This window comes from Stylophora pistillata, chromosome 8, assembly GCF_964205215.1.
Source record: "Stylophora pistillata chromosome 8, jaStyPist1.2, whole genome shotgun sequence".
NCBI classification, from domain to species: Eukaryota; Metazoa; Cnidaria; class Anthozoa; order Scleractinia; family Pocilloporidae; genus Stylophora; species Stylophora pistillata.
Window position 1 is genome coordinate 15,920,103 of NC_142526.1, and position 21,909 is coordinate 15,942,011.

Genomic DNA, 21,909 nt, shown 5'->3' on the forward strand with positions numbered 1-21,909 from the left:
CTTTTACATAACAAAAGTAATTTGTAGTTAATTAGTGAACCCTCTTTGAGTCTAATGAATGGAAGATGTCCCTCGAGAGGAACCTACATTTAGCTCCCATTTCATGACGACCATAATTGTTTGCTTGTTTTGTCAATGGCTACCTTAATAAGCTACATCGCAGCAATTTTACCCCGACTTCTCTTTGTGGCTCACAGTATTGTTGCCTTGTGGCTTCTTGTATCTTTCAATCCAGGACAGACGATTTTTTGGGGTTTCTGTGTCGGCCTGGTATGCCTGTTTGTGGAGTCCATTTACACCATTATTGTACGCAAAGGAGTGGAGTACAAGTAGTGAGTATATCATCTTCCAAATCATGAAAACCGAGTGTTGTTCGTACCTTTACTTTTGCTTTTTGTGATAGATAGATAGATAGATAGATAGATAGATAGATAGCTAGATAGAAACTTCATTAACGTGTCAAAGAACCTTCTAGTTTGGGAGATATCGCACACTAATTTGGGGACACAAATAAAATGGATAAACATTATTTACAAAGAATATTACCTACTTAAGAATAAAATTAAGTCATATCATGCATGAAAAAAAAAAATTAAATAAATTAAGAATTACATAGAGCACAGCCCCTGCAGCCATCATCTAATAGAGAGCTGAAGTCACTGTTACGTATGCGGTTTTTGAAACTAGCTGATGTCGTGGCTGATCTGTCATGAGTTGTCAGTTTACGCCATAAATTAGGTCCTAAATAGCGTAGTGAATGTTTGCCGTAAGTTATTGTGTTGTATCTAGGAATAGAAAAGTCGGCCTGTTTTAAATTATAGGAAGAGTTGTGTTTCTGAAAGATATTACAAATATTCAAAGGGCTAGGGTTGTGTTTAACTTTGTACATTAGAATGCATATATCCTGTAAGCGTCTGTTTAATAGCGAAGGTAAATTAGCTTTCGATCTGCAGCAAACCGGCGTTCATAGTTGGAGTGTTTATCTTTGAAAACAGTCCTTAGGCCTCTTTCTTGAACTCTCTCCAATCTGCGACTATCGCTAGATTTACAAAAATGCCATGTGAGATGGCAGTAGGTTAGATATGGTAGAATGGCTGCCTTAAAAAGTTGTAATTTTGCATTAATTTGTTGGAATCAAGTTGCGGAGTCTCATAAGCACACCAGTCCTTTGACTGGCTTTGTTACATATAGTGTTTATCTGATTATTGAAATTCAAATTTGAGTCAATTGTGACTCCGAGAAATTGGAGAGTAGCGGCCGTGTTGATTTTCTCATGTTATGAAACATACTGCGGGTATGTTTCATAACATGAGAAAGAAATCATAACATTGGTTAACAAGGTCTGTATGTGCAGATCACTGAAATACTCGAACAAATCAGTGCAGTTAACTCTTGGTGTTTTACAATGCCTTGAATATCATTCACTCGCACGCCTTTTGACTTTCTGGCTGAAACTTATACATGTACTAGTGACACTAATCGAAAACCCTTGGGTGCATTTAATTTGTACTTTCTATAAACGGTTTTGTAGTAGCGGAGAAATGATTGAATGAGGGATTAAAGATTTCAGAAACGCTCTTTTCCCAAGATTCAGTTTCACAGATCTTTTTAAGGCAAAAGTTTTGACAACAATAGTGTATGAAATAGTCGAGTTCTGCTCATATCAGACTGGTATCCAGTGTATGAAATAGTCGAGTTCTGCTCATATCAGACTGGTATCCAGCTTATAGTATTTTGTGTAAACAGTTTCAAAGGAATGTACTTTTACCTATCCTGTCTGTTCTGTGGTCTTAAAGGATTAACAGTTTTGATCAAACGTTTCATAAACGTGTCATTGTATTAACCAGACATGTTACTGACATGAGCTTGCTCGTGCATTACATGCCAGAGCTTGTAAAGAGTTCGTATCTCCCAACAAAACATACGCCGAGTTTCTGGAACATGAAATTCTAATGTCTTATTCCACGCCTGTTTATCAGGGTTTGGTAACTTTTTTTTAGTTCAATTTAGCGTAATGCCCCCATTTTTTACCCGCCGTTAGCAGACTCGCAAGAGTTTAGACTAATCTAACATCCATCTCCGGTCGCTACGGCAAAATTCATCACATTGAATATTCTGTAGGTGTGGAAAACCCATCTTGGAAAGAAAAAGAAAAGAAATCTAAAGGAAGCAGTTTGTTATTGGGGAACTAAGAATTGCTAAAGTTGGTTGCCTGGACCGTCGACTGATATTCTTTTTTTTTTCTTTCCAATAAACTTTCTCTAACATCTGATCAAACTGGGATCGCGTTTTATGAAGTATTGCGATACCAATGGTATCGCTCATTCGATCAGAGTTAGTAGAGGGGACCCTACTACTCTGCTCCCATGGATTAATCCTAAGTCGATATTCTATGGTTTATTTAAATCGATGTCCTCCGTCAGAACCATAACTTGCCGGGGTACGGTGACTCAGCTGAAGCTTCATAACTCAGTTTTCAACTACCCATCACTAAGGAAATGACCAGAGTTGAAGAGAATTCGTGGCTTTTTTTTTTTTATTTTTTTCTTTTCTTGAAAATTGAAGAAAGTTGAAAGTTATCTAATGTTTCAACTAGAAAAGGAGTCTAAAACGTCGCTGTACCTCAGTTTCGGAAAGCGTTCGTCAGGTTAACAGTTACGAAAGGAGATACCCGAACTATGTGGGCAGAAATACATTTTCACTCTGTAAGATTCTTAAGACTCAGTTCTTTCATTGTGGCTCATGGACATGATAAATGAGGCACGATGATTAATCGGAGGCAGTTGTACGTCGTTCACTCAGTCTTTCACTCTAATTTCATTGAATTTTTTAATCAACTTTTTGGTACCTCATCTAAGTGTTTTGGCTTTTCATTCGTTTGGCAGGTTTTAAATGGATATTAAAAAACTAAAATTTCCTCAATGTGAGGAGTGATCAAAATAAATGAAACGGCGTGTGCAAGGCCTGCTTTGAAGTATTTCATTTTTTGCAGTACATTGCGGTTGAATATAGTTTGAGAAGTGTAATAGAAACAAAAACAGAGGCCATACGAAATTTAGCGTGCGTTATGGTCCGTTAACTAAATCTGATTTCGATTTCACGGTTATACTTAAATAGCAAATTTTATTAACATATTTCGAAAAGTAATCATCTGACCAGTTTTGTCAAGTTAACGAGGAAATGTTTTTGGAGGCCTACGATATACTCTTTATTCACTATGCTGGTGGTTTGATTGTCTCGTTCGAGAAAATTTGAACTCAGACAAAAGCACACGAACCTCTTAAGAATCAATGGGTTGGGCCAGGGTTCCATGCTTCTCGTTGGATTTACTGCTGCAGTCACAGAGTATCATCCAAGTGATCTTAGACTTTTTCACCACTTCATGAACTTTCAATGTCTTTAACTACTCCAACCATGACAATAAATCCCTACACTGAAGCTCTAGTCCCACCAAATAATTTTCTGTGCTGTGAGCCGGCATAACCTCTGGTTTAAAATATGCGTGATTTTCTTTGTAATGTTTGGTTTAATTTCCACCTCTTCATTACAGCTTTTGGCCTAGTTGTTTTTTCTACCTATGTACCCTTCTGCCCATTACTTGGTCTGCTGAGTTAACTCTACTGGAAGGAAGAGTAAATAACGTAACTGACGAGAAAATGATGATTGTGTCCATGGCGCAAACGGTAAGTCAGCAACAATGAAGACTAAAGCGATAACAGTCTGACTTTTCAATGGCCAGCAAAGTTGGCCGAATATGCTGCAAAAAGTCGGACTGCAAACAATTCAACTCGCAGTAATATCTGAGCCTTGCTGAGGTAATTAACGAGAACTACACTGATTTAACTCCAGTAGCTTGACCTCACTTTAGTTCAAAGGATGTATTACACCGACATGGCTATATCTCTGATTTAACAGTAGCCGTTCTGTTTCAAACACGCCGCGATCACTAGTTTGATAAGCGTGGAAAACGAATTTTTTGGAGAGGTACTTTTAATTTTACTGAGGACATTATTTCCGATTCTGTAATCGTGGCGTAAGCAGTGTTCTCTACGGAAAGAGGCTAGGACACCTGCAAACTCAGCAGCGTTTTCTTGGCATGCCAGATCATTTCGCTATTTCAAGCAGGGCTTTTGTGCAAACTGAGTTGTATCATTAACCGAACCAGAGCATTTACCTTTACAGGCCCGTAGCCAGTATGAGGCGAACCAAGGCACTCGCTTCGGTTGAAATTTCCAGTAATATTTTTACGCCTATGTATTTTGTACATTTATAGCAAGCACCCGCCACAATAACAACAAAAAAAGTTAAAGGAATCTATTAATTGAATTCCACGAAAATGCTATACTACAATTTTAGAGCCTCCACGGTCTCGCCTTAGCCTACGTACAGAACAGCATTCCCCTTGACCCGCCTCAGTTTTTACAGCGTTGGGACAGGCCACAGAAGACTCGCTCTTGTATTCAATTAGTTTGTATTTCACTGATCCTTCGGTGAAACTTATAAGTTTCAACACAGTTATATTTGCTACTGGGCTGAGCGTTTCCGCGCGACACCTTAGGTAAAATATGTAATCACTCAAGAAGTATGAAATAGCGACCCTGAAAGTAATCGCTGCCTCCGTTACAATACGATTGAAAAAGAAGATAATTTACATGCATAACATTTTCGAAACATTTGATTAACAGCGCAGTGTTGGCTTTTGTCAGAACCACCAATTCGATTGTAAAATTCGATTCTAGTGGCTCTTTTAAAATAGTGCCTCGGTTGGAAAATTTTTCTGGCTATGGGGCTGCTATAGTCAAAGAAAAAAAATGGAGTCTGCAACCACAAAAAGACAAAGGAACAAATAGTATAGTAAGACCTTGATGTTTACAATGCATGTACAAAACTTGTAAACATCATGGAATCATCTTTTTCTTGTTTAACTCTAATTGTGAACATCGACTTCCTGCTTCAGTTCTACTTTGGTCAAGAGGAGCTGAAGAAGTTTTGTGAGATTGGGCTGATGTTAATCATCATCTTGGGTCGGTGGATACTTCCTCGTGGTGTAATTACACGTGACCAACTCTCGATCCTTCTTCTTGAATACGTGGCCATTGCAGCTGATATTTTAGAGTTGTTTGAGGCTTTTGAAGATGATCAGGTAGAGATATTTGTAAATTTAGAGTTTCATACAATACAATTGTCTGCAATAAACAAAGGCATCTTTGCAGAACTTTCACATGAAGAACATTCCTTTAGCCTGTTCGTAATGAAGAGCGACTCATTTGAGCTTATCCTTTCCCTAATTTTGGATTTATTTATAAAAAGAAAAAAATGTTTGTAGTTCCATTTTGGTTTGATTGCAGGTAGCCCGTAATAAGGATATAACATTGGCTACCCTGGCTGTGTTTTCATGGAGTCTTTTTCAATTCACTTTGGTTACTACATCAATGGGGAAGAAAACTGATGACCAAGAAGACAATTTAGATCACGTATGAAATAATTAGTAAACTGAGTTTGAACATCTATATTATCTCATTATTTGCCTTAAACTTGCCACTCACGTTTGAGTCTTGATTCTCATTTTCTTCAGAATGGAAACGATTTACGGGTTGAAGATGGTTTGAGCAGAAAATATCTCCGGAAAGCTGCTCATGCTAAGAAACGCGAAAGCCGAAGAAAACGACGAGAGACGTATCAACTGTACAATGAAGACGATGAAATGAGAAAACTTGAACTCCAAGGAGACCGATATGGTATCATAGCAGCCATGTTTATGCAAGATGGCCCATTCTTAATCCTTCGACTTTATCTGGTCTTCAAATACGACTTCCTAAATGACTCCAAATTTTCTTTTTACATCGGCAAGAATTTCATTTCCCTACTCCTGATGATATATCGTCTTTACGTAATTCACTTTCATGCCAAAGAGGAGGAATTCACCTTACCAAGGAAAAAATCATTTCGAAGCCTTTCCTTCATGCTGATTGGAGTTCAGAGGTTCAGGTCAAGAAAATCAACGCGAGGAAACAAAGCCGATCCAAGAAGTAAAAGACTACGACAGGTTGCAATGGATCCACAGAGTCTACAGTGTCAACAATAATTGCTAGTTAAAGCGGTGACAATCTGCTCAAGTTTTCGAAAAGGGTCAGTTTCTGACAGCCAGTTACCCTCACCCGTACGACCACATCACGACACCACGCAATCAAATGATTCTTCTCCTCTTAGTTTCGAAATATATAGAGCGTACATATCTAAATATGTTTTGGTAACCTATTGCATTTTATGTAGAATGGCTGAATAGAGAAAAAGAGTCTTTTTCTTTTTTTCTCAATTTCAAATTCAGTTGAAATAAATATATATTTTTCGTTAAAGTTGAACAAATACAAAATGTATATCAAGATGCCACTTCCTGTATTAGAATGAAAAGTTTTACACTTTTTTTTAGGTAAGTATATCTTTACAAATTCATTTAGTTTAGATAGTAGCTGAAATAGTAACAAGATTACTACTTGTCTCTGGACTAGACTCTGACCATCTTGTGAACATGCCACCAAAGATGATAATCTCCCCCCTAGCAACCACAACAGAATGTAAAGAAGTAGCAGGAAGAGTGCCTTGCATTTCTGGGGGAGGTTTCCAAGAGCATGAGAAATGTGAGCGTATTTGACTGCAGTCTAAAATAAATGTCTGCATGGGCAAAAACCCATCAAGGCCTGGCCTCTGCCCAACTCCTAGACTGCCTTCAGGAGAGAGTACATGTCCTTGATGGCGAGGAACACTAAACACAAGGACTGTGCCTTTGATGTAGACTGCAGGATGACACCATAACTGGGGGGCTTCCCACTGACGATTATTCACTTCCAACTCTTGCCAGATCCATTCATTTGTGTCCAGAATCCAAACATCCCCAAATAACTAAACCAGAAAAATGAACTTTACAAGCAAACACTATCTCAATTGACTTGAAATGTACTACTTAGAGTCAAACAAAAACCTCAACGACAAGCAAACAAGATACAAACAAGTGCACATATATAAATACAACTTATGTGAGCAGAGTATAAACCAAAAATGTTTCAAAACAGCTTCTATGTCTCTTATTCTTAAATGGATACAGGCATGTAGCGTCCTATACGCATATACGCATGTGTGTACTAGAAGTGACCAGGAAATTTTGAAAACAATGTTGTGTTTGCGCCAAGTTTTCTCAAAATAAGGGCAAGATGCTTTGTTCTTTGCTTGTATTCACACAACTACTTCGAACAAGAAATAAAGAACGCAGTACTTTTCGCTCAGTTTACTTAGGTTCCTAGATCATATGTACCTGTGCGTACTTGAAAAAATGACCACGCTATGCACCTGGGATAGCTTTTGTAAAATCTACTCTTTAATTGCATAACATTCAAGCAAAACAGAAGAGATTGCCAGAGATAATTAACAATTATTCACCCAAGTAGAGATGAATAGTGGGGATGTTTACCCACCAGCTTTACATCTCTGTAAATATCCACCACTCCACACTGAAAAATTGTTGAAATATATACCACACAGATACCAAAAAAATTTCTTTCAATATACTTAAGGCTCAAGCCACTTAGAGGCTTTGAGACAACCTTTCCAAGCAGAAAACTGGGCAACAAAAAATATTCTTCCTATTTGCTCAAAAGTAATATGGTAAATACTATGAGGCTATACAAACTAACAGTTGGTGCTCACCAAGTTTGGTCCACCACATCCACCAATCATAAGTACTGTGTGATCATCTAACACCATCTAATGAAAATTTCAACCAAGTCAAAAATTATGTTTTCTCCTCTTTGTAAAGGTAAACCTTTACAAGGAGGAGATGACACAACCACAAACACAAAGATAGGAAATGGTAATAATATTTTGAAAACAAGCACAGAAATAGATGAAAAAGATGAGATTGTTTTAAGGTACCACACTAAATTTTCTCCATAACTATACCCAATGGATAGCATTAGGCCTCACATACAGCAATTTAAATCATCCTACAATTTGAGCATTGTAAAATGAAAGCTGCCAAAAAAAGGCCCATGCATTTTTTTTTCCTGGCCTTAAGTTTGTAATTCTCACTAACAACAGCTTGCTCTCTTTTTATGTATTTTTTTTCCTTCAAAATCACACTTTTCCTAATCCAAATTGGTGAACACATTCATTCTGTCACTTGTCATTGGTAAAAAGGGTAATAGTTCTGACTGGTACTTTTGCAAGGACCTTTTTCCCAATAGGCTACTCATCAATTTTCTTTTTCATTTACATGGAGCACTTTCAGTCATTTCAAGCTGTATTTGTTTTTTTAACATTGGGTTTACCTGGTTCCTGAGAGATTGGCAATGATAGTGATGTTGTTGATAGACTAGTGAGGATACAGAATACTTGCTACTAAGGTTCTGGATGTTTACAAGTGGTGCATTTTCCAATAAAACACTTGGTCCATACAATGAAAAAGATTATTACTCCAATAATGATAAAATTAATACTGTGACTCTGTAATTGAAAAGGTAAATAAAAAAAACTGTCCCACTGCATTGCATTACATGCAGACACATAATCATACTTGAACACATTGCCTTGAGTCATTCAAATACCTGTGAATGGCCAAACCTTCCAGATGGCTTTTTTCCTCTTATACTGGGACAACTCCATGTCATGTTTACCATGTCTAAAACCCAAACATCATTGAATCTAAGGAAATTACAAGTTCAGGTAAAAACATATTAGTGAGGGTGACATGGCTCACATCTCATATGCTTTGCAGTCTTGTTTTGGGCTACTTGATTCCTTCCTGGAGCTTGTAGCTACATTCAGTGTGTGAGCATGATTTTAACAAAACTGATGGTACTAATCATATACTTAAGGTATCACAGAAGGAAAAAAAATTTTTTTTCAATTTCCTGAAAAATTTAATATCTGAGATAGAAATAAAGATCTATCATCTTCTGAAAATTCTATTTTGACATGTTTTTTACTTCAGGAGATGTAGAGCAAAAAGTAATTTGAGAGTAGAACAAAAGGTACAAGATTGATGACACATCATGTGAACTTGTTCTCATCACCTAATAGTCCATTTTACAGTTGTGTGCTTGGTTGCCAAGCCTTTGAATGGGAGAGAGGCTAGAGATGACCTTGTTATGATACAAACCTTGCTGCCTTTCAAATGTAAATCCCTTTGTTATCATGCTAACTAGATACAGGTCTCTTTCACAACAAGGTCATCTTTAGCCTCACTCTGAATCAAAGGCTTGGCAACTAAGTATACAACTGTAAAATGGCCTATTAACGATTTCAAAACCACTCTTGATTTTCAATGCCCACTGTACAGTTTTGTGCAGTTCTAAAATCACTCATTTAGTATCACATATACTTATATTGGTTCTTTCTGAAAACTAGATATATAACAAGATTGTTTTTGTAATTAAAGTGTTGTTTTCAAGCTATATCATGTCCAAAAGCGAGCATCGATTGTTGAAAAGCTGTATTGCATTTCCAATGTAGCTCTCCTTCCTCAATCTGAACTCTTTTCTCCTCTCTTTCTTCTGGTTGAAGCACCTTTCATGTTGACATAAACAGCTCCATATTCACACATTACACTTAACCTGCTCGACCTAACTACTAACAAACTGTCTCCACTCTTTGCTTTCTTGCATGCATTAGCACCAACAGGCATAACAGTGACAAATGGCTGGCTCTAATGTGATTGGATAACAGCCTTCACAGGTGTGAAGTGGGAATGCATTTATGTAAAACAAATGCCAACACCCCGAAATACTTCAAGTTGCTTTATCTCATAAAATGTTTTCGTGTGAGTACTGAAATTTGAAGAGTTTACTCTGGCTGATACTTGGTCAATTTTCATGAGATTTGGAGATAATGTCAGAAATATAATGAACCCAACAACTTCCTCTGGAAATGTTGATTTATTCCTCACTTTTTTAGATATAGCCTCTACATTGAAAACTTTGTTCAAACACACTTCTTTGAAGTTAAATAATGATTAAAAAATAACTAAGCCTTCAAAGAGTAATCCCAGACACACTTTTTTAGTTCAATATGTGCAGATCACATTTCAATAAAAGACATAAGGCATTGACTTAAAGCATTGTCAAATAAACCTATCTTGTAGACTGTCTCGGTGTGAAAGAATAAGCTCCCATTCTGTTCAATGGCAAAAATAAAAAAAATAAATGGAATATCCAAAATCAGTGTTTATTAAGCTTAAAGAAAATATATACTCTTATAGGTAGGAATAGCACAATTAATTATCATGCTATTTCAAATTGAATTGCATCATTAAGTAAAATCTTGCATTCTGATCGCTTTGCCATTCATGCCATGGCAGTTTTCACTTGCAATTTAATGCGAGATTCCCTTGTCAAGTAATGAATTTTCCTATAGAATGAAAACACTAATTTTCCTTCCGTAATACCTTCATTAATACAGAACCAAAGAAAACTGCCTTGGACAAATACTGCCAAGAAACCCAAATGCATAACCTTCTTCAGAAATGTAAACCAAGATGCCAGGTTACAAAATGTAATGATACCAAAGCCACATAGTCCTATGAAATTACTTTTCAAATTACAGGAGTCATGGAGGCCAATGAACATACTTAAAAAGACAAAACCTGTGCATCATTGGTCCTTCACTCCTTTAGAGATTAGAGTTAGGAGAGCTAGCAGGAAAAAATCTCTATTACTTTTATCATGTCAAATTTTTTTATACAAGTTACACAATTTACCACCCCAATTAAAAAACATAGCTTCTGCCAAGTACGCAGCTGTGGACAGCTATTGCTGGATATCATGTAAAATACTCTTACCAAGTGTTAATGGGAATGGGAAATAAAATTCTTTTGTGCACCTCGGTAATGTTAAAAGTATGGAGACCAATAGTAAGAACCAATGATACTGCCTGAAGCTGCGCAAGTTACAGGAATGTTGTTGAGGCATCTGAACTAGGAATTGACAGCTATCTCCCACTAATTTACACGCAACTGCAGTGATACTAAAATTGCAACATAGTCTGACCTCAAGTGTCTTTGAGCTCCTCCAAACACCACCATTCTGTGACCCAAAGCACAAGCGGCATGCCCAGCTCTCTTGCATGGCCGTGGTCCATTGAGGTTAACAGCAGGTGAACTCCATGTCTGACTATTAGTGTTGAAAATGTATAGGTCATCAAAAAATTTTGCTGCAGAATTGATTCCTGTTCTGGCAGGCTGACACCAGCCCCCAAATATAACAATGTCCCTATTATCATACGCTACAACAGTGGCACATTCTTTCGGAGGAGGAGGACATCCTGAGCTACGAGGCTTCCTCCATCGCCCTTCCCTTAGATCAAGACAATGAAGATCATTAAATGCCTTGTTTGATGAGGAGCAACCTCCATATATGTACATTTCAGTTCCTATGATACAACAACTGTGGGAAAACCGCGGAAAAGGTGATTCTCTCGACTTTGTGGTCACTGTTTGAAGTCGTAAATTACCACTTCTCACAGCGTCGCGAAAATTTTGTCTACGCTGATTGCAAATCCTAGCAATCAAACGATACCACAAACGACACACGCATTTAGCGTCACATAAGTCACCATATGGTGACAAGTAAGACATGATCTTTTCTACGATCTCGTTAGGAAGACCCGAAAAGTAACATATTGTTTCGATTCCCATTGCGTCCGCCATATTGTTTGATTAAATATTACACCTGGTTTCTAATTAAATGAGGGCAATTTTTCGATGAAAGTATCCGCTGGCTCGTTCTCGCTCATTGGAAATGGGTGACATTTCGACAACACGATCTCGTCCCCGAATGAAGGATTATCATAACTTCTCAAATGCGACAAAATGAAGTATAATCATTCAACATCGAGATGACCGTGAATCCAACGGTAGACTGGAGATACTAAGGTAGCGCAAGTCACAAAGTAAAAAATGGCGGCGAAGAAGGCGTCCAAGAACAAAGATGATCTCGATGCTCTGCTACAAGAAGCAACAAGTTTGTTTGGAGAAAAAGAAATATCACGGAAGAGTAGAAAAGGCCGGAGTGATCTGGAATTTTATAGGGACTCCACCACTGGTTTGAAGAAATACAAGCATAAGTATCGGCCTCGCGAAAAAAAGGTGACGAATGCGTCGCTCTGCAGTGCAACAGAAGAAGGTGAATTTACAATATTTTTATCTTTTGCAACACGATATCCCCCTAAAATTAACGAATACAGTTAATTGTCAAAACGCCTTAAATTTACTAGAATGATTAATCCAATGTTACAAACAAGCTGCTGGCCATGTTGCCTTAACAAAGCTCATGCAAGTTTTATTTGACTCAAACCTTATAGATTGCGATCCGAGTTTAGATTTGGGAGATGATGATGTACAACCTACATGTCATGAGATGTCACGGCAAGAGTACCATATAACCCCATACATTAATTATGCATTCAGTCTTTATTCAATGAAAACAATAGCGAGAACAATAGAACTCCGCAGAGACTAGTAATCTTTGTTTTCAAAATTTGGATTTTTTTCTAAGTCTTTTTTTGAAACAGGGTAAATTCGGCGCGTTTCGGCTTTGCAAAACGAGAAGTTTAAGGCATTTTCCAGAGGTTTTTAATTTTGAAATATAATTTAATGTTCAGTTTCGCTTTGAAAGCGTAAAATTGGCCGGAAAATAAAGTTAAGTGTAACGGTCAGGCTTTGAAGTTTGTCAATGCAAAGTTTAGATAAATGTCGTGTCTTACCTGTTCTTGTGGTTTTGGTTGATTCTTTCATTATCCTTTCGTGTCCTAGTGATGATAATTGTTCGTGAAGGCCGGTGCATACAGCGATGCAAAGAAACCTTTGTATGTAGTCTTTCTGGACTTCATAAAGTTGGGCGATATGTTCGATAATGCTTCCAAAGGGATCGTTTCCGTAGTGCTGATGCCACATATATTCTTGTAGGTAGCCCTCGAAAAGTCCTTTGGATGTTCCTGTTTGGGGCAAACCTCGCTTGATTCCCCACCATGTATTTTCGATGCCCTGTGTGTGCGCACCGGTGAATTCTGGCGCATTGAAGCCATTCCATCGCAACCCTTTTTTAAACATCGCCACTCGTACCCATCTCGCGATGAAGCATGTTGCGTCCAGCTAAGTTCATTGCTGCACCCAGCTCGAGGACATTTTACTGACATCGCAAGCAGGTTGTGATCCTTACACCACTGTATGCACCGCTCGTGATCCGATAATTTTCGAGAAAGTCGAATAAAATTCAGTCTCTCCATCTCCGAGTTGTTGTTCTTCTTCTCTCTATCTTCTTCTTTCATTGATATTAGAAAGAGGTATGAATAAATTTTGTTTTCTATGTGGTATTTGGCCAATCGTAGAGAGGAAGAAATGCATTCTTTAGTGCAAAGGGGACCTTTGGTGCATTATATCTATGCACATATTGTTATGAAAATGTTTTTACTGAAAGGTAAAAGAAAAAGTAGCTTTTGGAGAGGAACTCCTAACTGGTTTGCGTAGCATAGTGGTAAGGCTATGGTTTGATGATGGTCTGATAATAACGCATTGTCTGAGGAGCGATGGTTTAAGGCTCAGCAGAACTGCCAAGAAGGTAAAAAGGAAAGAAAAGAAAAAAAAAAACCGAGGAGAAGGGAATTGGGAACAAAGGGGAGAAGAGAGAAGAATGTGAGAAAGGAATGGAGACGAAAAAGCCGCTTTCAATCAATTTCTCTTTTATTGAAGCAGTAAGTACTTATTAGTAATGTATATATGCTAAACCCATGGGAATAAGTCATTGTCTTAAAAAACAATGGGGTGCATACATTATTAATGGGATTAAATGCATAATTAATGTATGGGGTTATATGGTACTCTTTCCAATGTCACCACCATCAATTGTCAAACGTAAGTTTTGTTTGGGACAGAATGTTCTTTAATCCAAACACCTACAATACAACTGTTTTTCACAACATCCCACTTTAATGTAGATCAATCACTTTAATGAGATCAATTGTTTCTCATGCAAAGGTAATGATAAATTGCTAATAATGACTGGAAAAAATTGGGGGGTCCCTGTGCTCATTAGTGAGCTGTAGCCTTTTATCCACCTATAGATCTCAATATCAAGGCAAATCTACTATATTTTCAATGTGTACATGCACGAGCATGCACGAATGATGCTATCAACTATCCGCAGTAAGGGATGCACAAAATATGAGGAATCACCTTAAGCTTATTTGACAAGGCATTCTTGGGACAACTTGATTTAATGAAGTAAGTGGGGAGTGTAAATAAAGAGAGTTTATTTTTTATAGGGTTGTACATTTCATTTTCCATGTTGCCAGGTCTCAATCTTTGTTAGAAATAAAGTTGGTGAAATTACAGACTAACTGGCATTTGAAAGAAAGGGTGCTAAATTATTTTAAAAAATTATGGTCATGAATAGAAGAGTTGGAATGTACCAGTATCTGTTGATGCACATTGGGACTAAATATTATTTTTGTTTCATAGAAGATGACCTCGAAGCTGCACTTGCGAAATGTGAAGAGGTTCTTTCCACATTTCAAATTGCATCTTCCAAGAATTGGGAAACACGGATGTCTAATTTGACCTCTAGTTGGGACAACACCAGGAAGCAGCTAATAGAGGCAGTCCTTAGCTGTGAGGGCCGCCCCTCTCCAGACATTTGCAGCATTTGTTTGGAAGGCAAAGTCTGTATACGATTTATGGAGTGCCCAAAACAGTGTATGTGCCATTCATATGATGAAAAGGTTCACAAGTCTTTGCCTTTTCACGACAGAGATGCATATGTAAATGGGTACTTTCATGCTAATCCCCCAATTGTTGGAGTTGATGGAAAAGGTTATCACCAAATAATAGGTAATCTCACAGTATACAGTGTCCATTTTCTTAAATTATTATTTTCACTTCATATGCTTAATTATACATTTTTTTTAAACCACCATATTCAAATTGAACTTAGCATAAGCAAGTAAAGGTGGATGGAGACACATCCATTATGTTAGCTTTAAAGTCGTAAGTGGTTTCTTAGAGAAATTTATGATGATGATGATTATGTTATACCACAATGCAAAACAACATTTTTAATGTAGCTTTGCTTCTCGCTTTTCCTTAGATAAGTCTTTTCCAGTCCCTAATATACCAGATCAATGTTCAAGTTGTAAAGAGGCTGGAGTCATACAACAAGTTCCATCTTCTGGTTTCCTAATAATAGTTAATGAAAAAGGTAATAGTGTCTGTTTGCTTAAACTGTCTTGGAGTTTTACTTATTTCCTGTATCTAATTATTAAGTGAATTAATAAAAGTAATATGGCTTGCTCTTTATCTCAAATTACTTTTTGATATGTCCTTTTATGGTAATCAATTAGATTGTAATGCATCATAAGAAGAGATTCATTTTAGTAAAATTTTACTTAGTTTCACCTTATTTATTACCTATAGTTATGAGAATTCCTAGTTGAAGCAATTTTACTGCACATTAATGTTATCATTATTCATGAAGTGAATAATTTCTTTTTCAGGATGATACGATTTGAACAAAGTCATAATCCAGTGTTCCAATTGCAACAGTATCATTCTATCCTGGTCTCTGATTGATGTTGTACAAGCAGGGTTTTGGTGTGGGAGTCCCACTGACACCAGTTATGTGTTTGTCCAACAATTATCCAGGTTATGGGATTCAATCCAAAAAAGAATGTCTGGGACATCAGAAAGCTCCTTTATTCATGCACTTTAGGATGTATCAGTTATGAAAGGAAGGGTATGCTTTTCTTTAGTTGAATTAATTTTATTTACTTTTCCACTTATGTTTCTGCATTTTTGTACAGTAGTCTATTGAATGGTCAAAATTGTATTCTGACACATTCTTGCTTAACACATATCTTTGAATTGTAATATTTTAGAGACATTGTAGCAAATGCATGGGGTTACATGGCTTGCTCTTGGCCCTGACATAATAATCTGACTGTCTATAGATTTTTCACATATTTTTAAGTTTGGTGCTAGAACATTTCAATATAATTTTCAGGTTTTATACCTTGTAATGTGGTGGAAATCTTACTTTTGTGCTGTCTGCTGTACTTTATCAAGTATTTACTATTACTGACCTACCTAAATTGATATTTCTATTTTATTTTTTCAGGCACCAACCATCAATCACAGCACATTTAGTAGATCTTTTAAAGAGTGGAAATTCTGCCAGTTTGAAATGGGTCATCTGCAAGGTCACAACTGGATTATTTGCCCTACATGTTCCATCTTTCAGCACTCCTGCCATGTTGATGGAAATATGAAACTGTATCGTTACAGTTCATCTGGAGGGTAGGTTTTATTCTAGAAGAAAGGTCTACACAGAACAATGTCAAAAACACCCAACATTTTATCAATGCTCATAAAACTTGTACAACAGAATGAAGGGTGCAAATTTTGTAAATTTTACTTTTATTAGTGGCCTGAATACAAGTGGCTGTTGGTTATTGCATTACTTATATTTTGATTTGGTGTGTTGTATTGAGTTAATTTATGTTAAAGATAGATAAAGTTGAGGTTTAATCATTAGGTTCTGCTCAATAGTAACTGTTATCACCCATTGTCTTTAATAATATGCAGTTATATCATGAAGAAAAATGATACATTTTAGCCAGGTTTAATTGTTTTCTTCTACAGACAAAGGAGGCAATCATATTATGAAGATTTTTTCATTGCCAACAAGGGGGATGTTGATAGTCACATGAACAAAGTATATGCAAAGCAGTCCAAATCTAAGGTGGGTATAATTATATGCAGTTTTATTCCGATCATTTTATACTAAGTTTATAGCCTCTTAGCAAGCTGTGACAAGTTTCTATATTGGTAGGATTGCATGAATTTTGACTTTTCTGTTACAGTATTAATAGTTATTAACCCATTAATGGCCGCAGCTTTTGTGGAAAACTGTGTTTTGAAGCTAGTCGAGCAGATTTCGGGTCACTGTTGTGGTTTTAAAAGCTCAAACTTACCAAAAACCCCTTGACAGCTCGTGCACTCGATGGCCTTTCGATCGAAATGCAAAATGGCGGCCTGAAAATCTTGGGCACACTCAGAAAGCAAAATTTTGACATAGTTTTTGGGTTGAAAAGTCATGCCCCACTTACGACTTTTACTTTTCTCTCTTTCTCCTGCCCTTTTTTTCCCCTCTCCTTACCTGAAGTTTCTCCTCACTTGCTGGAAATTGAGTAGGCTTCATTTTGGTGTTGAGATTTTTCAGAAACTACTCATTATTTTCAAAGCACATGTTCGGAAAGGTAGGTGGGTAATGAAACATGATTTTCGTGCAGATTTTCAGGTCAAAGTGACATGGTTTTTTGGCTATTCCTCCAATCTCCTTTTATCAATTGTGCTCATTCTGGTATCGTCTGTAAGATATTTTCAACCTGTTCAAGTACGTGCTCAAATGCGTGCTCCAGGGTTAAAAGTCATGACGTCACAAGGCGTAGAAAGGGTGTGGGTCCCCATGGGTGCATATGGGCGCACTGGACGTCAATAGGTTAAATGCTGCAACTAGGAACAAGACAATATGTGTGGGGAATCACATTGGCGGGGTGCTTCTAATAAGGGGTAGAAAGACAGCCAAACTAGATGAGACAGGACTTGAGATCGCAGGCTGCCGGCATGGTTTGGCACAATGGGCAGTGAACATGTACCAGGGGGAGTTGTATGGCTATGCCCACTATATTCACTGTATTATTTCTCTGAACAAAATGGTCATAATTCCAACAGGGCATTTTTACTAGGTGATATGGTGTGGGGGGGGGGGGAGGGGTCGTTTGCAAGAAGGAAGTGCTTGTTCAACTGGCGAAGAAGTGGAGCAGATTAATTCATACATGTCTCATTGTGGAAATACTACCAAGTACATGCTTCCTGAGAGTGAGTCAAATGAATTGTGTCATATAGTTAGCTTAGGTCTTATTAAAGGCAATAGCCAATGATATACAGCCAAAACTCTCTATAATCAGTATATGGAATAGAAGACAGTGGCAAATGGTGTTAGTAATACACTTATTGAGGTTTCATACAAATATGTTGCCCAGTTTAGGTAATTTGAGGCGCTCTAGAATTGTTCCTCTGTCAATCTTAAATTCATATTACGTGACTCTCCGTGAAGCAGCAATTCTTTAGAGTAGCAGCACCTAATCATGAAGTTAAATGGGTCAACAAATACACTGAACTTCCTTCTACTTGGTTGTTTAGTTTGGTGTAAAACATTTTATAGAGTTTTTCCTATCCAGGGGTGTGAACAATGAAGGTCCATCAGCATTCAACTTAAGGTATTAGAAAACAGTGAGAACTGACAAATTAGAATCAATCAAATTCACAGAGTTGTAACTAGACCTTAATAAGTCAGTTACTTCATTTTAGTTAATTGAAGTTATAGACATTCAACTGAAAGGTAAGTTATTCATATCTTTTAGATCGTGAGGAGCTCATTACTGAGCATGCTATTGCTTGGAATCAAAGAAAAATCAATGGCATGGCACAGAGTCTGTCAAGACGATACACGTGGGTCAGTATTTATGCAATATTACTATTGCTAAATAGCTATTAAACAATCAAAATTATGTTACCATTTGTACTCGCATGTACACATGGAAGTACAATTTTTAGTGGATCTTGCAAGCTACTGTCTCTGAAGTTATGAAGGGGAATTTCCTATGGGGAAACACAACAGGTAAACTTTTTGAATTTTAGTACTCAATTCAACTTGTCTCTTTTGTTGAGTATTTCAGCTTGTAGCTGTCATTTTTGTTCTAAGTATATTTTCATTCTATCATCGATAAAGTATTTTCTTGTACATTGTACAACTTACTAATTTTATATAAGATAAGACACACTTGTGATAGGGGGTAGCTCAGTAGCTACGTTCATTGTGTTGGTGTCTTAAGAAAGACACTATGCTCCGGCACTGCTCCTCTCAAGCAAATTGTACCAGCAAACTGTTCACAACTTCTAATAGATCAGGCCCCTTCTGTGGTGTTGCGTTTTTTTCTACTTCTGTCTAACCTGTGCACACAGGACATTAAAATCAAGAACAACAACAACAGCAACAACAACAAGCCGCTTATTTTCTTTGCTTTTAAAACGTTATTTTGCAAATACCAAATGCTAATCTAGGCGGGATTGCTTATGCATAAAACTAGATCAATTAAATAACATTAATAACAATTAAGATTTAGTTACATGTAATATTATTATAATAGTTTCTGCATATTAAGATTGCTAAAACAAAATGAGGGGAGAATAATGAGAGGAGAATAATGAGAGAAGACACTGATTTTAATTACTTAAAGTTTCCTGTTCTTGAATAATCTCGTGTTTAATAAGAAAGGAATTTTCTTTGTCCAGCATTCTTGGTTATTCATTTTTAATTCTAGCTTTGAAAGACTTTTTGGGTAGCTCTCTTAGATTGCGTGGTATCTCATTCCAAAAACTGGCACCAATTATTGAGAATGCATTGTTTTTGTAATTCAAGTCAGTTTTCATTCGTCCGTATAGGTACACCAATGAGAATCAAGAAAGTCATCGTTGAAAAACATGAAATGATCACGAGATGGGATGAAGAAATTACTCTCGTAAAAAAAGAGATGGCGAACTTTGTAGCGTTCTACATGGATGTTACTATTCCTCGGCTTGAAAGGATTGTTGTGGAGTTACAGGATAAGTTAGCGCGTGAGCATGTCATAACCATTAGTCTTTCCTGTTCTTAACATTAACAGTTTGCTTAATAGAAAATAATCTTGATAAAGCGGTCTTGTTCTTTTTCCCTGTGAAGATCCTGAAAGCAGTTCAGACGTACCACGCGACAACACCGAAGCATCTTTGCAACCTGAGATGGAAGAAAATGTAAATACCTTAACTTTGTGTTTACTTATTTACTTATTTATTTATTTATCTACGTACGTACTTATTTATTTATTTCTTTAGTTCTCAGACTATCCTTTGCTTCACAACTGCAGTACATTTCTTAATCTTTTGCAATACATTGTGCACTCTTTTACAATAATGTGCTTACACTTTGCTTTGCACTACTTTGCGTCCATGGCATACCATGCAAACATTCAGACACTCTATGTAAAAGTAACTTAGCATCAATATTTCTCTCTGTGACACCCTCTTTCTTTTCATGTGTCTAGGAGATGAAGTACAGAAGTAGTTCAATGAGTGCTGTGGTTCTTCAAGGAAAGTTGAGTTGTGCCAAAAAGGGAATTGCCTTTTGCAAGAGTCAGATTTGTTCTGCAGCTACCAAATTCAAAGCTGCATTAAGTGGCAGTGACTACGAGGAATGTCTACCTTTGGAAGAGGGTGCAGAAAATGATGATGACGTTGACGTTGACGACGGCACGTACGACAGCACTGGTGATTGTTCTGAAGATGAAATCACTTTTAATTACAAAAACGTACCAGGTGCGGGAAATAACGTTGTGCTACTTGGTGAAGGAATTCCCCATTGCGATACATTTTCATGGAAATTTCCTGTCGAAAGTAGCCAGAACGCTCGACGGCAGAAACGGCAGTTCGGCTTGTAGTGTAATAGCTTTGATCTTTGCTCGTGGAGTGTGCATGAGCGGCTCGATCTCCAACCTACGCGTGAACTGTCTCCTCTGTGGGGTATGTTACTCTGTGCATCAATCAGGGTGGAAAACCGCCTTTATGACCGCTGGCGACACAGCCTACCTCAGCGTTTTCTTTCAGCCTCAGAGACAGCCACTGTCTCTGAGGCTGAAAGTTGTCTGTCTCAGCCACTGTCTCTGAAGCTGAAAGTCGACACATTCTTCTGTCGCAGAACAATGTGTGAGTGTGCATTCGCCCTTGGCTATACGAGTTTGTGATAACCATGCTCCTACAACTCTAGTGCACCAGTTATCAGCACTGTGTGATGGCTTCCACGGAAATGCAGCTCTACTTATAGCCAACGAAAAGACCGTCCTCTTCTTACCACCAGCTGGTCAATCTATTGCCTTGGTGATTTGGATATATCAACAAAGTTCAGTGAAGTGGTAAATTGGTCACCGTAACGATTACAAAAGCTGATGTTTCGAGCGTTAGCCCTTCGACGGAGCGAAGGGCCTTGGTGGAAAGTCATCGTCATGGTGACCTTGGTGCCCAAATATTACTTGGTTATCAAAGTCGTTTAGAGCGATTTGTAGTTGCGTGCCAGAAAGTGCTCGATTTAAATGATGATACTTACTGTAATCTGTCGTTTATTTATTTTTATGCCACGAGGTCAGACTTGATCATATCTCCATTTGCAAGCCTAGTACACTGTATGGAACTCGTATTGAATTTTTTATTTATTTCAGCGTGTTTGAAAGTCGCATTATATACATTTTAAGTATTATAATATAATTATTAATAATATACAATGCAGAGAGGGTTGCGGCAACAGTTATTGGCATTTTGTATCAAATACTGAGGAAAGGTTTCTCCCCTACTTTTGTTTTGAGGGCGATCTATTCCGTGAGTTGATCATCGGTCTTAATTATTGAAAATAAAGTATATGTTGTATTTATTAACCATAATTCTATTTTTTTTTTTTTTAGTTTTGTCTCGGAATGCTTTTATTGATTCCCATTTTCTTTAATATTTCTAACTGTAACGGTGACAGGGTGCAGCGAGGAGGAAAACAAGCAACATTTGCAATATTTTGTTCAGTGCACCTGCCTCCCGGCTGACTACAATTTCCAAGTAGACTGTAAATTTCACGTTCACTTTAATATCGGCATTATTAAAATCGTCTATTTCACTTCAAAAACGTTCCTTTTCTTTTGTTATAACAAGATGGATAAACCCTTTGGAGTTAACAAGAACAGTGAGAGCCACTTGAAGTGTTTGACGCACTTTACAACAGGTTCAACCGTTAT

At 37.3% G+C, this 21,909-nt stretch overlaps 3 protein-coding genes and 1 pseudogene across 4 annotated transcripts; 3 read left to right on the plus strand and 1 right to left on the minus strand.

The window, feature by feature from the left end:
* Positions 1-5,351: 5,351 nt before the first annotated feature.
* On the plus strand, positions 5,352-6,085 carry LOC111321508 (uncharacterized). The gene is made up of 2 exons (XM_022924415.2): positions 5,352-5,474; positions 5,576-6,085. The coding sequence occupies exons 1-2, from the start codon at positions 5,433-5,435 to the stop codon at positions 6,083-6,085; spliced, it is 552 nt and encodes a 183-aa protein (XP_022780150.2). The 5' UTR covers positions 5,352-5,432.
* A 198-nt stretch (positions 6,086-6,283) lies between these two features.
* On the minus strand, positions 6,284-11,695 carry LOC111321517 (F-box only protein 42). The gene is made up of 4 exons (XM_022924423.2): positions 11,037-11,695; positions 8,598-8,694; positions 7,702-7,758; positions 6,284-6,900 (listed from the first exon to the last, which is right to left on the minus strand). Exons 1-4 carry the CDS (start codon positions 11,693-11,695, stop codon positions 6,460-6,462), a joined length of 1,254 nt encoding a protein of 417 aa, XP_022780158.2. The 3' UTR covers positions 6,284-6,459.
* Positions 11,696-11,944: 249 nt separating this feature from the next.
* Positions 11,945-19,814, plus strand: LOC148725194 (uncharacterized; annotated as a pseudogene). Its single transcript, XR_015991285.1, has 8 exons — positions 11,945-12,170; positions 14,504-14,872; positions 15,129-15,239; positions 15,535-15,773; positions 16,155-16,333; positions 16,679-16,778; positions 18,463-18,554; positions 19,544-19,814. The product of XR_015991285.1 is annotated as an uncharacterized LOC148725194 (transcript).
* Positions 19,815-19,947: 133 nt separating this feature from the next.
* On the plus strand, positions 19,948-21,800 carry LOC148725195 (uncharacterized). The gene has a single exon (XM_088732009.1). It carries the CDS (start codon positions 20,185-20,187, stop codon positions 20,572-20,574), a length of 390 nt encoding a protein of 129 aa, XP_088588135.1. The 5' UTR covers positions 19,948-20,184; the 3' UTR covers positions 20,575-21,800.
* The last annotated feature ends 109 nt before the right edge of the window (positions 21,801-21,909 follow it).

Bases quoted from the DNA above. Each gene is read 5' to 3' on its own strand.
- LOC111321508 (XM_022924415.2), top strand. From the start codon at position 5,433: ATGGGGAAGAAAACTGATGACCAAGAAGACAATTTAGATCAC. The intron at 5,475-5,575 runs GTATGAAATAAT...CATTTTCTTCAG, and splicing joins AAGAAGACAATTTAGATCAC to AATGGAAACGATTTACGGGT.
- LOC111321517 (XM_022924423.2), bottom strand. From the start codon at position 11,695: ATGGCGGACGCAATGGGAATCGAAACAATATGTTACTTTTCGGGTCTT. The intron at 8,695-11,036 runs GTCAGACTATGT...TAATTTCCTTAG, and splicing joins GGAGCTCAAAGACACTTGAG to ATTCAATGATGTTTGGGTTT. The intron at 6,901-7,701 runs GTGAGCACCAAC...TTTCTGGTTTAG, and splicing joins GATGTGGTGGACCAAACTTG to TTATTTGGGGATGTTTGGAT.
- LOC148725195 (XM_088732009.1), top strand. From the start codon at position 20,185: ATGAAGTACAGAAGTAGTTCAATGAGTGCTGTGGTTCTTCAAGGAAAG.